The sequence below is a fragment of the Brachyistius frenatus genome, unplaced genomic scaffold (assembly GCF_029030835.1).
Source record: "Brachyistius frenatus isolate BFR_SWC_R1_liver_20210118 unplaced genomic scaffold, ASM2903083v1 Contig_96, whole genome shotgun sequence".
Taxonomy (NCBI): Eukaryota; Metazoa; Chordata; class Actinopteri; family Embiotocidae; genus Brachyistius; species Brachyistius frenatus.
The window spans coordinates 949010-963422 of NW_027210695.1; the positions used below are offsets into that span (position 1 = coordinate 949010).

Sequence of the window (14413 nt, forward strand, 5' to 3'; positions counted from 1 at the left end):
GACTGACACGAAAATTTACATCATAACATTTTGGCCATATCGTCCAGCTAGTTTTTTTGTGTGTTTTTACTTAAGATGGTGGAGAAATAGTTGCTGTCTCCTGCTCGAGTTTTGACACTCTGCCATCCCATCACTAACTGTAGCGATAATAAATCCAAAAATGTGTTTCCTCCTTCCACTTATAGATTTATTTCATATCTCTTCAGGCATAGTTGACAGATGTTTTTTTTTGTGTGTTTTTTTTTTAATTACACACCACATTTATGAAAAGAAAAGATGAAATGATATTTCAGCACATCCATTGTTTTATCACACTAGTGTCTCAAGCATTTATACAGTATGGTGTTTGCTCATGTTATATCAATTACCCAACATATGGATTCAACCTTCTTCGGTATATCTCCTATCAAAATGCAAAAGCAAAAAACCTGACTTCTATTTCTAGAGGTCAGGATTGGATCAGAAATAAGGAGTGGCTCTGATTTACAACATGATCTGTAACAATACAGTATAATATGAAGCTGTCTTGCTATTAAATATCGTCACCACTGAACTGCAATGTTGAGTCTTTTTTTATTTATTTGATTCCTGAACTCTAATAATCATAAACTCCAGCGCTGTGCAGGATGTTTGTGTGAAAGAGAAAGTCATCTCTTAGGGTCAGTTGGCACGGTTCATTGGGAGGTTTACAGCAGTGAGAATTGGTCAATTGATCAATAAACAAAAAAAATGTATTTAAAAAAATATATATATTTGGAAAATCAAAACAAAAAATGTGAACAGAAATTCGATCGTCACTTTAGAAGAGCTCCGTTCAGTGAGCAATAAAAATAGTTCTTAGAAAGAATTGGTCCAAATACGTAATCAGTGTCTCTTCCCTGTTGACATCACCGTCTAATCCTCTTTTCACAGACTCTCTGCATCAGCTATGAATTTGCGCGTCTGCCTCCGAGAGATCGCCCCTCTCTTTTAACAACAACATCAAACCCTTCCTTCTCCTCCACGTCACCTTCACCCCGTAATCCTCCTCCGGTGTGTCAGCCACCAAAATGTCGGGCGTCCGATTACGCGGTGGCGTGCGCGGCCGACCCAGTAGCAGATGGGGGTACGAGGGAGAACCGTTCCCACCCTCTACCGCTTTTGGGGTGTCCACGTCGGGCGGGGGAGCCACACCGCTGTCCTCGGCGGTGCTGAACTCGTCGGGGGCCGGCGTCGCAGCACCGTCCGCTGGAATATGGCATCTCTCCGTCACGCGAATAGATGGCGTTTCAGGTTGATCCGAACATCTGCTGCGGGATGCGGCACCGTCAGAAAATGTTTCGGCCTTCCTTTTTCTGACCGTGTCCAAACGTCTCTTCGGTGTGTCCGAGTACTGTGCGCTTGAAACTGTCCTTTTGTCTCGGCCTGATGCCCGCGGTTGATTTCCCACGTCGGACACAACAGTAGCAGCTTTCTTTGCGCACGTACTCCTCGTTTGAAGACCTCGGTCTCTCGACCCGGTCTTAAAGGATAACGAGGGGTATTTACACATACTGTTTTTCCTGTGCGGCTGATTGCAGCTGTCAAGGATGCTCGTGGCAGACTGGCATTTTCTCCTCCCTCGCCTCACCGGAAGCGCAGCTGCAGCTGAGCTGTCAAATTGTGGCCTTACCTGAAATAGTGAAAGAAAAGTGGGGGGGGGGGGGAAACTGCCAGATAAAACCAAGATCATATATGACATTATTAAAAAGGTTTAGTAGTGGATTGTGTTTCATAATGACTGTGTTTCCATCCATAGTGGATGTTCAGGATAATTTAATTTACCCAGGAATTAGTAATGAAAAAAAAAAAAATGAGAAATGTACCCAGGAATTACGATCTGAGCTGCTTTGCTCTTGTGTCTCTGTGAAATAATCTCTGGGATTGAGCGCTGCTCGGACTTCAGGCACATTTTGGAGTTTGGCGCCACACACAGGCCGCTCCAGGAAGAGCAGGGGAGGCTTCTCAGTCTTTGTAACTTTGCGGGGCATTAATAGAAATCATTCCTGAACACCTGGTGGGAAAAAAAACAAAAACACCACCAATTTTTAATCTCGTTCAAATATCTGAACCGTTTCTGTTGCCAGACCCGGACTGATTAGACAACAACTTCCAGCTGTGTACCTTTAAATGTTTGCACTCGTAGCTACTACCCAACTATTATACTCACCTTTGTGTTGTTCTTGACGGAAGACATAATCATCGCTGCAATACAATGACAACATGCATTAAAAGGCCATCCCGTCCTCATTGTACGCTCTTAACTTTTTTTTCTTTCCTGTCTTCTTACTGTTATTTCCCGGTTTTCACCCTTCTCTTCTGTGATTGGTTGAGTCGTCATCTTTGGCCTTGCCTGTTATTGGTGCATTTTTTTTTTTTTTTTCAGTCACGTGATCATAGTGACGGAAGCTGCACCCGCAGCGCCAAAATTCAAAATCGTTTCTCAATCGCCGAGACGGGAATGTAAACAACACAAAAAAATAAAAGGAGTGTTGCAGACATCACGGATTCTTTGATTTACGATTGACTATAAAAAAAAAAAAAAAAAAGCAAGGGTTTCAATTTGTGGCCGCGGTCCAGGCAAGCGAAATCGTCCGAAACGTCGCCGTAACATGAAGGTCTGGCTTTTATTTGTCTTTGCCGTTCGTTACAACAGCGCCATCAGCTAACTAGCCACCTAACTAGCTTAGCTTTAGCATTCCGCTCCAGAGAAAGTTAGCTCGGCTCGGCAGGTGCGAGACTGTATTTTTGTTTGTTTTTATTGAGGCTTAACGAGACAAAGCAGACGTTGCCCTGCTTGCGCTCCACCAAACGGTTATAATTTCAGTCATTTCTAAGCCCGACGCACGTCGTCCTCGTGTGCGTGTCAACTCATTCAAAGCAACGTGGCTTTGTAGTATTTCATCATATATATACTGTTTTAAGAAGGAGGGGGTGGGGGGGGGGCTGCCTCGTGGATTATCAACCCCAACTTTCTCAAGTGTCGTGACTAGTTTGTTATTATTTATTATATGTGAACATGTCGGGTATTAGCGTTGAATGTGCGCCGATTAAAACCAGCGGCAAACTGTTGACATGTAACGACTGTTGTTCCAGAAGTCGCTGGTCGCCTGGCAACATCAGCAACAGTTCAAACTGAACAGCTGTTGAGCTCTTTCCCCCCCTCCCCTCCCCCACCCCCTCCCCCACCCCAAAATAAAAAAAACAAAACAAAACAAACGGACACACGGAGGATGTGGACCTGATTTCATCCGGAGGACAGCTCGCTCGTCTCAACAGTGTGTTTCTGACTGCTTTGTGATGTTGTTTTCTTCCTTGTCGATCTAAATTGATTAGCTGTGATTGTTTTTTTGTTGTTGTTGTTGTTGGTGGGTTTTTTTTTTAATCCAGCCTGGTTTAACTGTTTGACTTGCTCATTTAACGTTTGCAATTTGGCACCCAACTTCATAACTACCTTCTAGCCAGGTCGTTAATCTGCCGGTAAGACAAGTTAGCACGATTAGTTGATATAAAACACTTGGTAGTGATAAAAGTGAAATACTTACCCTCTGTTTAACAGGTATTAGACCAATATATGTTGTTCAGTCTCCAATATTTGTTAGGGCTGGGGAATATATCAATATTTTATGACATCATGTCTTGGATTTTGGATATTGAAATATTATGATATGGCATAAATGTTGTCTTTTCCTGGTTTTAAAGGCTGCATTACAGTCAAGTGTTTGCATTGTTTTTTTGTTTCACTTACCAGACTGTTAGCAATTCTTTTCATTATTATTATTTATTCATATTGATACAGAGGTATTTGGTCAAAGTTGTCATAATATTTACTATTTTTGACAAACCCTAATATTTGTACTTTTCTTTGTGTTTCAGAATACCAGTGAACCTCAAGGGGCTTTTCTATGATTTCACCATGAGACGGAGCCCACGGAGACCCCTGATCCTCAAAAGAAGAAAACTGCCCTTTCAGCAAAATGAAGCGCCAGCCGCTGAATCTCAAAGCCAGTCTGGAGCACCGGGCTCCAAAGATGCGCCGAGATCAGCCGACAGTCAGTGCTTCCCCGACGGTATCCGTATTATGGACCACCCCTCCATGTCTGACACCCAGGTGGTTGTCATTCCCAAAACAGCAGACCTGCAAAGTGTCATCGGGGCCCTCACCGCTAAAGGCAAAGAGTGCGGTGTCCAGGGTCCGAACAAATTCATCCTCCTGAGCGGGAACGTCAGCCGGAACAATGAACCTTCATGTCAGGATGCTGCTGACGGGGAATGCGATTCCACGAGGAGTACAGTCGGACAGCAGAAAGCAGAAACTATACACAACTCTCCGGATGCTAAACCTCTCACTGGAATTAAACCATGTATGAATTTTGGATTTTTTTTTGTTGTTGTTGTTGTTTTGTTTTGTCTCTAATCTTATCTTTAATCCTTCAATTTTTTTTTCAAGCAGTAACGTCTCTTCCCTTTTTCTTCACTAGTAAATAAGGACGTAAACTGCGGTCCATTAGATGACAGCCTCACCAATATCCAGTGGCTGGGCAAAATGAGCACATGCGCCTTGGAACCAGATCCTGCCAAGCAGATGGCCAACAAGGAGAACCAAAACCCTTCACAGACCCTCCAGGTCAGCTGATCCTTCCTGTCACCTCCTTGTGATTTTTGGCTGTTGATGTGCAAACAGATATTTGTGTGACGGGACTAATGATCTCAGACACGTCTCAGCATGTCCCCTGAACAGCATTCAGATGACAGAAAGCGGTCGTGTTGCTGGGTTTGAGGGTGAATTGATGACCCGAAGGTTCAATTTAAAGTTTAGATTTTGAGGATGATTGGAAATGTGGATTTTTGTCTCGTACAAGAGTCTGTTTTTATTCAGTGTTTTGCATCTCCTTTCGTGTTTGTGTGTACAGGCACAGAATACACATATGGATGCCGAACCTGCTCAGCAGCCCACGTCAGAGAGGCCTCCGTACTCCTACATGGCCATGATCCAGTTTGCGATCAACAGCCGGAGGAACAGGAGGATGACGCTGAAAGAGATTTACATGTGGATAGAGGACCATTTCCCTTATTACAGAGATGTGGCCAAACCAGGATGGAAGGTACATCAACAGCCAATTAAATAATCGTCTAAAGGAAAACCCCGCTTTTGCTTTTGAGTATTAAATGACGAGATGTGGATGAAAGCTCTTTTGCTCGTTTATAATTGCAGAATTCCATCCGCCATAATCTCTCTCTACACGACATGTTCTGCCGCGAGACGTCCCAAGATGGTAAAATCTCTTTCTGGACCATCCGGCCTGAGGCCAATCGATGCCTCACTCTGGATCAGGTGTACAAGGTGAGCACGATGGTGGTGTCACTTTGTGCTGTTTCTGGGATTTTTGGGACGACCATGTTCGTTGACACTTTTACTGCCCTTTTCATGTCCTTGTTTTTTTTTCCATTTGCAGTTTTGTGTGTGCTTTGCGATTCATTTGGGATTTCCTCTCCATGTTTTTATCCCCCCTCTCACTCCGCACCCCTCTCTTTAGCCCGGTTGTGACCCGATGACCGCTCCCGTTCCTGTGCCCATGCTTGTATTTCCTCACCAAGTAAGACTGATTTACGCTCATTTCAGTTCCCGTAGGAACTGTCTTGACCTCGCTGTCAGGCGGCAAGAAAGCTGACAAGGGACCGAAAAGTCAGACGCTTCGTAGTTTCACTTGCGTGCTCTGTCTCGGATCCAAAGAGTGACGCTGCAGCTGGAGGTCTGAAGGTCTAGGCATGTGTTTCTGTTGCAGCAGGGAAGCAGAGAGGATGAAGTCACACTGAAACACAAGTGTGCTTTACGATGAATATGTACACTCATCAGATATATTTTCTCCATAAAGAGTAGGAACAGTCAGAGAAGGTGAAGTAATGGACAGAAGTGACAGGTTGCTGCTGAAGTGTTGTCAGGAATGACAGCGCAGTAAGGCTACTGAGGTGGTGTTCTCTGACTGTATAAAGTGATGTCACATCTTGTGTTTCATAGCAACAAAAGAGGATGCTCCCCGATGCAAGAAAAACACCAAATGGCTCTGGTGAGTTCAGAGGGATGTAAGGACTTTTTGGTGGAGTTGAATTGGAAGAAAACGCACCTAACTGTTGTATTTAGTTTGAATATTGGTCATTTGGATGCCCTGCTATGAGCTGTTGTCTTTTCTACGTTCAGAGAGAAGAATGAAACCTCTCCTCCCTCGCACGGATTCCTACTTGGTTCCCATCCAGCTCCCCGTCACCTCCTCCGTCTATCTGCCATCCTCGTCCGCCTCCTTTCCCCTCACCTGCTCCCAGCAGAAACACAACACTTCACGTGGAGCCAAGAGAGTCCGCATAGCTCCTAAGGTAAAGACTGTCATGGATAGCAGTTGTTTTATTTTTCTGTTTAAGAAACAAAGTAAAGAAGGTATATTTGTTAGATCTGGCTACGTGATCCGTGTGGGATCCAGAGTATGTAAAACAAAGCTGCCATTACATTTTTTTTAAAGGTTGTGGTTGTATGTCTGACAGGTGACACAAAGCGACACCCCAGCTGCAGTTATATGTCCTCAGATGAACACCGAGCTAAAGTCAGAGGTGAAGGAGGAGCCGGTCTGCGTTCCACTTAAATGCGAGACTCCCAAAGCCGCTCCAAAGAGACAGGCCAGCAGCTCTCGGCGCAAACAGCGCTTGGTTCACTCCCTGCACGAGGAGCCCGTCCTCCTCTGCCCCGAGAACACGTTGTTTGACTCCGGCGTGGCCTCCGATGCCTCGACATTCCACGACATCCGAGACACCGAGCTCGACGAGCACCGGCCCGAGCAGGACAGCCCCGACCGGGAGTTCTCCTTCAAGACCCCCATAAAAGGCAGCAGCCACCTGACGTCCTCCACCCCCAGCAAGCCCCCTTCTAACGTCGTGCTCGAGCCCTGGAAAGTGACCCCCGTGGGCAAAGGGAGCCAAAATGTTCTGGACTTCAGCCCCATTCGCACACCGGGCGGTCCCGCCGTCACGCCGCGGCACGACTACACCACCTTCAGCTTCAGCAGCACTCCCTTCAAAGACTGGCAGCTGTTCAGCTCCCCCAGAGAGCTGCTGGCGTCCGCTCCCTCCAGAGCGCCCGGACCGACGGAGTCGCCCATCGAGTGCCTCCGACGGAGCAGCTGCTCCAGAGAGCTGCTGCAGGCGGGAGGCGCCACGCCGCCCAACCGCTCCATCACAGAGGGCCTCGTCCTGGACACCATGAACGACAGCCTCAGCAAGATACTGGTGGACATTAGCTTCTCCGGGCTGGATGACGAGGACCTGGGCATGGCCAACATCAGCTGGTCCGAGTTCATTCCTCTGTTTAAGTAGCCCGAGGGCCAAAACACATCACATGACATCTGTCGTTGTTTTTTTTTTTTAAAAACACTACAGGTGAGAAACGCCACACTGAAACAGCAAAGCAGATGCAAACACACGATCAAACCATCCGACATGCAGCTCAGACAAGAGTTTAAATTTCAAAATGATTAGCCTCGTTTTGTTTTGCTTTCTTTTTGGATCTGCTTTGCTTTCTCCTCGATGTTTCTCGCTGCCATGTGGAATAACGTAACATTTGAATTAAAAATGATAGGGACACACTTTACCATATCAAATTAACAAGCTGCTCACTTGTTGTCCCCTCCAATTGGATGTTTCTGTCCATTTTTGGCTTATTTTTTTGTTGAATTACTGATTGACTGCCTTAGTGTCACTTCCGTTTCTATCTGTAAAATTCTTCCCACGTTTTCTTTGTTTGTTTTATCATTCATCCTGCATTTCAGATTTGTCTGCCTTCTCGATGGAAATGCATGAGTGTATATGCCTGTTGATTTGCACATTTTAATATATGATTTAGCTTTTACACCTGTAAATGGGAAAGAAATTGTTTCGTCCACCTGTGTGCCGGAAGGTTCAGTCGGCCTCGGGGGGTGGGGGGTGGGGGGGACTGAATTAGTCTCGTAGATTGTGCTGCATGATTGATAGTAATGAGCAATGACAAAGTATTACAAATAGCACTAACAGCAATAGGATTGTGTCTGTATGTTAATTGTAGAGTTGTGTCCATCACCTGACTTTATAAATCCTCAGCAGTAGTTCTTTAGCGTGCCAGTATCTACTTCCGTGTGTAGCTGCACGGAGGCACATTTTGCATGCAGTGACGACATCTTTGGGAACAAAATACGGATTATTTTGTGTCTGTTTATCACAGATTGTATCTACTGCCTTTTCGTCTTTAAGCGCAAACAGGGAAGTAGTGAGAAATATTTGAGCGGCATTAGAAGCACCATCTTTGGAGAATAGCACGCGGCATGCACCTGCTGTTGAAGGTGTTTGACTTCAATGAGTCTGTCAGGTTTGTTTACGTGTAATTACATGCGAGGTTCATCCGGTGCTGAATGACATGCGAGAGCGACATGCTCCTAACTGTTCTCCGAGGTTGGTGTTTCTACGACTGCACAATAGATCTCAACATGGTGGCTCTTATTAAGTCATGTTTTTGACTTTGATCAGTCTTTAGTCAGTGTAAATAGACGAGGTGCAATTTCTATAATCTGGCATGTGCTACAGTACAGTAAATGTTGAAACCCCTGTACAGTGTATTGTATCTGAAAAACTACATAGCAAGACTGCTTTTGTGTATTTATATTTGAATAAAGGTGAAAATAATTTATAGATGGACTCTGATTCAAAAAGGGCTTTATTGCTTCTTGGTAAAAATATGACTTTTTCAAGAAGTACTTCCTCTACCAGTGAAGATAAGCAACGTATCTGCATCTAATTTCCTTTTAAAATCCCCTTTTTCTAATTAAGATTCTACAATAAAGTTTCCTCTTTCCAGCAAAGTTGCACTTGTTTCAAGTATTTTCTCTAAACACTATTTTGTTATTTCAGTATAAAATGAATTATTCACACACACATAGGTTTAAGCTGCTAAAAAAAAAAAAAAAGGGTTCTAGAACTTGTCCTGCTGGTATCAACGAAGTCCGATCAGTAGAAAGCGGGGTGTCTGCGGGGTCCTCAGTAGGTCTGGACTTCCTGTTGAGCCACTTCCAGAAGGATCTGCAGCTGCTTGCTGATGTAGTCTGGGAATATCAGAGAGAGTGAATTATGCAAGAGTTGAGAAGCTGTTTCTTGTTTTTCTGAAGCTTGGTCTGACTCAAACTCTGGGCTCCAGAAGCTGTAAGAGACTGAGGTTGAAATAGTCCAGGATTAATATAACCAACAAACTGCATTGTTTTGATTTTGGAGCACATTTCCAAGAAGGCTTGTGCTTTTATTGTCTGCCTTTGGGTTTAACAAATGCAAAATAATTCCAAGACAATAGGCTCTTTGTCCCGTACTAATTCTAGAGTGAGCGTGTTTCCTTTTAAGTGTTACAAACAAACCTGAGTTTTCATTCTCTCCAAATAGCTGACTTTTCAATTTCACCTCTTCCGCATGGAGTATGTTAAAAGTGGAGCTACACATTTCCTCTCCATGTTGGATACATGAAATGGCCGGTTGATATATTTCATTGTAAAACTGCAATGACAAATTGGCAGGTATTGGTAGGACTTACCGAAGACGCGTCTCCATTTGTGGGGCAGGCGGAAGCGGTAGATGGTCACATAGTAAACTGGGACCCCGGTCAGCGTGAGAGCGCAGCTTTGCCCCGTGTTCCAGGGGTCCGAGTACAGAGACAGACCCACGATGAAGAAGCACACCACGGTGAAGGTGACTGCGATGGCCAGGGGCACCTTTAGGTTGTCGACCGGAGCAAAGAAAATCAGCAGCTGGTTTAGTTTAGTGTGCAGAAGGAAAAACAAAATGCTCTGCAGTTCAGCACAACATTGCTAACCTTGAAAGGTCTCGGGTGCAGAGGGAAACGATATCGATGGATGAGCATCCCTAAGGTTGCCAAGGCGATGAAGAACCAGCGAGAAAAGGAGGCAAAGTTGATGAGCTGGTAGATCTCTCCATTGATCATCATCACCACCACCAATGGGTACTGGAGACACACAGACAATACAGCTTCAACAACATCATCTTTTGTGACTGTTGATACATTATTAAAGCACCTTTCATCAGTACAATTTCACATAGTATATCAAACAGTAGGGTTCCAGTACCACCACCATAACTAATAACAAAGTTTTAAAACAATATGCTAAATAGTCATATTAATACCGTAAGAAATTTCAGCGTAAGAAATTAAATCAAATATATTGGTTTGCTGCATAACTGATATTTCTGAATATTCATATTTTAATAGAAGCCATAAAGATATGAAATTTGACCTTTTTTAATATTTCAAATATAAAATTCCCAGAATTTAGTTTCTGTCTGTGATTAGATTTTTTTTTTGTGGAAGGCTAAAACTCTCCCCAGACACCCACTTCATAACACAGATAGATTTACTTTTCAATTTAAATGAATGGAATGTTCAATTTAAAGGTATTTCACATTATATTCTTCATGGACTTTTATTTCGAAGGATTTTGTTGCCTCCCCACCATCATCTCCACCTTGTCCCATAAACATAGTTAAAATAATTTGTTTAGATAATGTGATGGAAGTTTTTTTTTTTTTTTTTTTTACCAGGAGCAGCACTGCAGGTAAAGGTGTGTGTCTCCGGATGTGAATCATGGAGAAGATGGGGGGCCAGTGGCCCTCCCTGGCTCCCACAAACAGCATCCTGGGCACCGCAAAGAAGCCGCCGTTCAGCGCTCCGAGGCACGACAAGGCCACAAGAACGGGAATCAAAGAGGACAGTCCCTGAAGGGCACGGTTGGCAAACGTCTACAGAGAAACAGACACCAGATTAGATCAACACTGTGCTGACACATTCCCTCTAATTATTCCTTTTTAATTGTACAATACGGCACTGACCACAGCCACGGCGTCCGACAGCAGCAGCTCGGCGGGGGTCATCACGGTGTAGTAGGCCACATTAACGAGCACATAAAAGACTGTCACAGTCACCATGGAGAAGATTATTGCCAGCGGGATGTTTCTAACGAGACGGGACGCACACAGAGACAAAAAGCAGCATTTTAAAGGGAACTTTCTTTTTTTTTTTTTAAATGGATCGACTGGAGAGCAGATTTCACATGCAAAAAATACCTGTTTGGGTTGGTGACCTCTTCTGTGATAAAGTTCAGATAAAACCTAAAGGAAAGAGGAAACGCTTGGACACACAAGCACACAGTTCTGATTGATGTGCGTATTTATCAGCAAATTATCAGATCTCATTGTATTAACATCTGTATTAACGTTAATTGTTTAATATTCAAATATAAATGAAAGCGTTCCATTTGTGGTAAAAAAAATACACAACAAAATGCTTTTTGTTTTATGCTTGCTTACCAGCCACCGTAGGCATACAGGCCATTATAGAAGGCCAACGGCAACTTATCCAGTGTTAATGACTCAACCTCAAAACCATTCTGGAAATTTTCTGTCTTTCCTGAAAACAGAAAAGGAAGAGAAGCTGAGCTGAGCTGAACACCGATTGGCTGGACCGGATCAGCACTTCGAAAACCACCTGCCTCTTCACGATCCAGTATCACAGCAAAGCGTGAAATAGACACGCCCGCCACGTTTTGCCATAAACAATCCGTGCACGCTTTTTAGGCGTGAAACTTACACGCACGTAAACGTCACGTGACGATGGGTTATCACAGGTCTTGAGGTCAAGGTTCAAAGGTCTTTTTTTTTTCTGTAACGGGAAGCAAGAGGGGTGGATTGGGGGCATTAATCACAGATTGCCACAGAGGATGATTGGGTTTGAATCCAGGAGGTGATAAGGTTGTTTGTTTGTTGTTGTTGTTTTTCCTAATCCCAAACATGTGCATGTAACAGACATCCAACGTCCAACACAGCAAAACAGGAGTAACATTTAAATTTTCCCACCTTTAGCCAGTGCAATGACACCGGGGATGATGATGAGCACCAGAGCAAACATCTTAATGAAAGTCAAGGTGACCTGAGTGCGAGAGGCCAAGCTCACACTCCAGCAGTTGATTGCCACGACAAACGCTGCGGGGACACAAAGACAAATAACCGGTAAAAGAAATGTTTATGGCTCTCAGGAGTAGCACTGCAGATTTAATAAAAAAGAGGAGGTCTAAAACCACTTACTCACTCCGAGGATACCGACAAGTTTGATCAGCGCCGTGGGAGCCACACAAGGTGCAAAGAATGGCTCCACCACGTAACGGCCGAAAGCCAGGCACACGTAAGAAGCCACAGCTGGTCTGGAGATGGAGAATATGTTCGTTTGGGTACGTGATGGGATTTTGTGAGACAGTTTAACAAAAACATCCCCCTACCTGATGAATAAGAACTCGACCCAGAGTCGTAGGAAAGCGGGTAGGGGCCCCAGGGTCTCCAGTAGATAAGTGTAGTGACCCCCTGATTTTGTAAAACTGGTACCCAGCTCAGCATAACACAGGGCCCCTAACAGAGCAGAGACAGAGCGGACCAGGGATTCAAACAAAAACAAATTCAAAGAGTTTATTGTCCTCAAATTTACGGACAAAATCAGAGTAGCACTACATGATATGATGGATCAGTAGGTCTTCTAACTTTTGCAAACATTGGCATAATTCATGTCAACGGCTAATGTATGTTAAGATATTGTATGAAACATATCCAGATTTGGATTACATTTCTGTTACTCTTTTTTTCACTTTTGTAATTTTTGTGAAGTCATGGTGATCCGTAGAGTCTTACATGATACAGCCGATATGATTTAATAATACCTTTTATTTGTATAGTGCTACTCGAAGACACTTTACAGGAACACAATACAAGTACAAATCACATATCTTCACAATAAAACCCACTGATGAAAGTAAAACAACATGAAACACAAAATTGTGTAGAAAAATGACCGCGTTTAATGTTGGGTATTTAAAACAATTCATGCAGTAATTGATCAATTGTCTGTTTTACTCCAAAAACAAAACAAATAAACTAGTAAAAATATTAAAAAATGATCTCAAAATTATGATTAAGTTGTGAATTTTTAAAGGAAAAAATAGCTTCCATAATTTCACTAACCCTAACCCATTTTTTTTTTTTAATTTAAAAAAAAGCTTTTAGTTTATTCTCTTGCATCTAACACTTCTTACTTATTTTATTGTTAAATGTTATTATTGTCATACTTCTGCCTGATTTAATTTACCTCAGATTTGTAATATTTTAATCCTGGAAATACCACGTACAACGCTTTGTTTTTGAAAAGTGCTGCATGAATAAAGTTTACGATTATGATATGATTATTATGATTGAATTTTGCCTTTTGTCAAGATGCACACGTTGCATCTGATACTTGACACATAAATGCATGAAGAACCCACTTTAAGAAAAGCAGGGTAAGTTTTTGACCGTGACAGCAGAGAGAATCTGTGATATCAACCACCTTACCAAACAGGGAGAGGACGCCACACAGCGCCCACACCACTAGAGACATCCCCACGCTGCCACTGTTCATCAGGACTCCCTTGGGTGCGATGAAGATCCCACTGCCCACCACCGTCCCGATGATGAAGGACACCGCTGGCAGCAGCCCGATCTTCCTCCGAAGGTGCACCACCTCCCCATCCGTCTTCGCCTTTCTGTTATCTTCCTCTTTCTTCATCTGGGTTCCCTCCATTTCCTCTGTGGCTGCGTGGGTCCACAGACTAAAAAGTGCTTGAAGCTGTGGTAGTAAGAAACAACACTTCCCCTCCTCCTCCCCCCCTCCCCCCTTCATCAAGCATGTTTTTCTCCCCTCATTGGCTCTCACCCCTGTCCGCCCAGCTTGAGGGGGGAACAAAGCCAGCACTCTTCCAGGCTTCAGCAAGTAATCACAGCAGTTTGGAGGCTCGACACTTTCCTGCATTGTGCCGTTTTGTGTGTGAGCTCTTATGTGTGTGCACAGCTTGGCGGAGGCCTTTTTGGTGCTTCGGGGGGGTGAAAAGGGGTCACAGCGTTGTAGAAGCAGCTGCATCGACTGCAGGAGGGCTGCTTGGAACACAGTGTAACATTTTCATCTTGTGAAGCTCTGTTTTACATATTGGAAGTGTTTTAACTGATTGTTTCAGCTTTCACAAACACACGTGGCTTCAACTGAAGCTGAAACTAAATTTGTGATTTTTTTTTATGGCAATAATAAACAGGCCTCTAGAAATAGCTCAGTACAACAGAGCAGAAAAAAAATGACAGAGGCCACTTTACTGGATTGTTTTCCTTTATTTCCGCTTAACTGACCGCTGTATGGATGTCAGCTTCACTTCATCGGCAGGAGTTCTGCTTGTTAAAATTCCTCCACACACAGTACATACCGAGGGGTTCCCTTGTCCCAGATTTATGAAGTGTGAATGATTGTATCTGCAGT

General features: G+C 43.7%; 3 protein-coding genes across 6 annotated transcripts; 1 reads left to right on the forward strand and 2 right to left on the reverse strand.

Annotated features, from left to right (window-relative positions):
• Positions 1 to 174: 174 nt before the first annotated feature.
• Positions 175 to 2315, reverse strand: rhno1 (RAD9-HUS1-RAD1 interacting nuclear orphan 1). Of its 2 annotated transcripts, XM_069711044.1 has the most exons (3): positions 2189 to 2268; positions 1845 to 2032; positions 175 to 1651 (listed from the first exon to the last, which is right to left on the reverse strand). In XM_069711044.1, exons 2-3 carry the CDS (start codon positions 2007 to 2009, stop codon positions 923 to 925), a joined length of 894 nt encoding a protein of 297 aa, XP_069567145.1. In that variant the 5' UTR covers positions 2010 to 2032; positions 2189 to 2268; the 3' UTR covers positions 175 to 922. The 2 variants fall into 2 exon arrangements, with proteins under 2 accessions (XP_069567145.1, XP_069567146.1); XM_069711045.1 differs by lacking the exon at positions 1845 to 2032 and having other exon boundaries at positions 2189 to 2315.
• Positions 2316 to 2391: 76 nt separating this feature from the next.
• Positions 2392 to 7974, forward strand: foxm1 (forkhead box M1). Of its 3 annotated transcripts, none has more exons than XM_069711039.1 (9): positions 2392 to 2636; positions 3895 to 4382; positions 4500 to 4645; positions 4932 to 5123; positions 5234 to 5362; positions 5556 to 5615; positions 6038 to 6086; positions 6218 to 6390; positions 6556 to 7974. In XM_069711039.1, exons 2-9 carry the CDS (start codon positions 3935 to 3937, stop codon positions 7378 to 7380), a joined length of 2022 nt encoding a protein of 673 aa, XP_069567140.1. In that variant the 5' UTR covers positions 2392 to 2636; positions 3895 to 3934; the 3' UTR covers positions 7381 to 7974. The 3 variants fall into 3 exon arrangements, with proteins under 3 accessions (XP_069567140.1, XP_069567143.1, XP_069567141.1); XM_069711040.1 differs by lacking the exon at positions 2392 to 2636 and adding an exon at positions 2990 to 3296; XM_069711042.1 differs by lacking the exon at positions 5556 to 5615.
• Positions 7975 to 8731: 757 nt separating this feature from the next.
• On the reverse strand, positions 8732 to 13738 carry LOC138628170 (cystine/glutamate transporter). The gene is made up of 11 exons (XM_069711043.1): positions 13462 to 13738; positions 12363 to 12489; positions 12172 to 12287; positions 11944 to 12069; positions 11398 to 11497; positions 11155 to 11199; positions 10921 to 11044; positions 10630 to 10830; positions 9890 to 10039; positions 9611 to 9788; positions 8732 to 9134 (listed from the first exon to the last, which is right to left on the reverse strand). The coding sequence occupies exons 1-11, from the start codon at positions 13688 to 13690 to the stop codon at positions 9070 to 9072; spliced, it is 1461 nt and encodes a 486-aa protein (XP_069567144.1). The 5' UTR covers positions 13691 to 13738; the 3' UTR covers positions 8732 to 9069.
• Between the last annotated feature and the right edge of the window lie 675 nt (positions 13739 to 14413).

Bases quoted from the DNA above. Each gene is read 5' to 3' on its own strand.
- LOC138628170 (XM_069711043.1), bottom strand. From the start codon at position 13,690: ATGGAGGGAACCCAGATGAAGAAAGAGGAAGATAACAGAAAGGCGAAG. The intron at 11,045-11,154 runs GTATTTTTTGCA...CCGTCTCGTTAG, and splicing joins GAGGTCACCAACCCAAACAG to AAACATCCCGCTGGCAATAA. The intron at 9,789-9,889 runs GTTAGCAATGTT...GACAACCTAAAG, and splicing joins TGCACCCGAGACCTTTCAAG to GTGCCCCTGGCCATCGCAGT.
- foxm1 (XM_069711039.1), top strand. From the start codon at position 3,935: ATGAGACGGAGCCCACGGAGACCCCTGATCCTCAAAAGAAGAAAACTG. The intron at 4,646-4,931 runs GTCAGCTGATCC...TTGTGTGTACAG, and splicing joins ACCCTTCACAGACCCTCCAG to GCACAGAATACACATATGGA. The intron at 5,124-5,233 runs GTACATCAACAG...TTATAATTGCAG, and splicing joins TGGCCAAACCAGGATGGAAG to AATTCCATCCGCCATAATCT.
- rhno1 (XM_069711044.1), bottom strand. From the start codon at position 2,009: ATGCCCCGCAAAGTTACAAAGACTGAGAAGCCTCCCCTGCTCTTCCTG. The intron at 1,652-1,844 runs GTACATTTCTCA...TCACTATTTCAG, and splicing joins GCTCAGATCGTAATTCCTGG to GTAAGGCCACAATTTGACAG.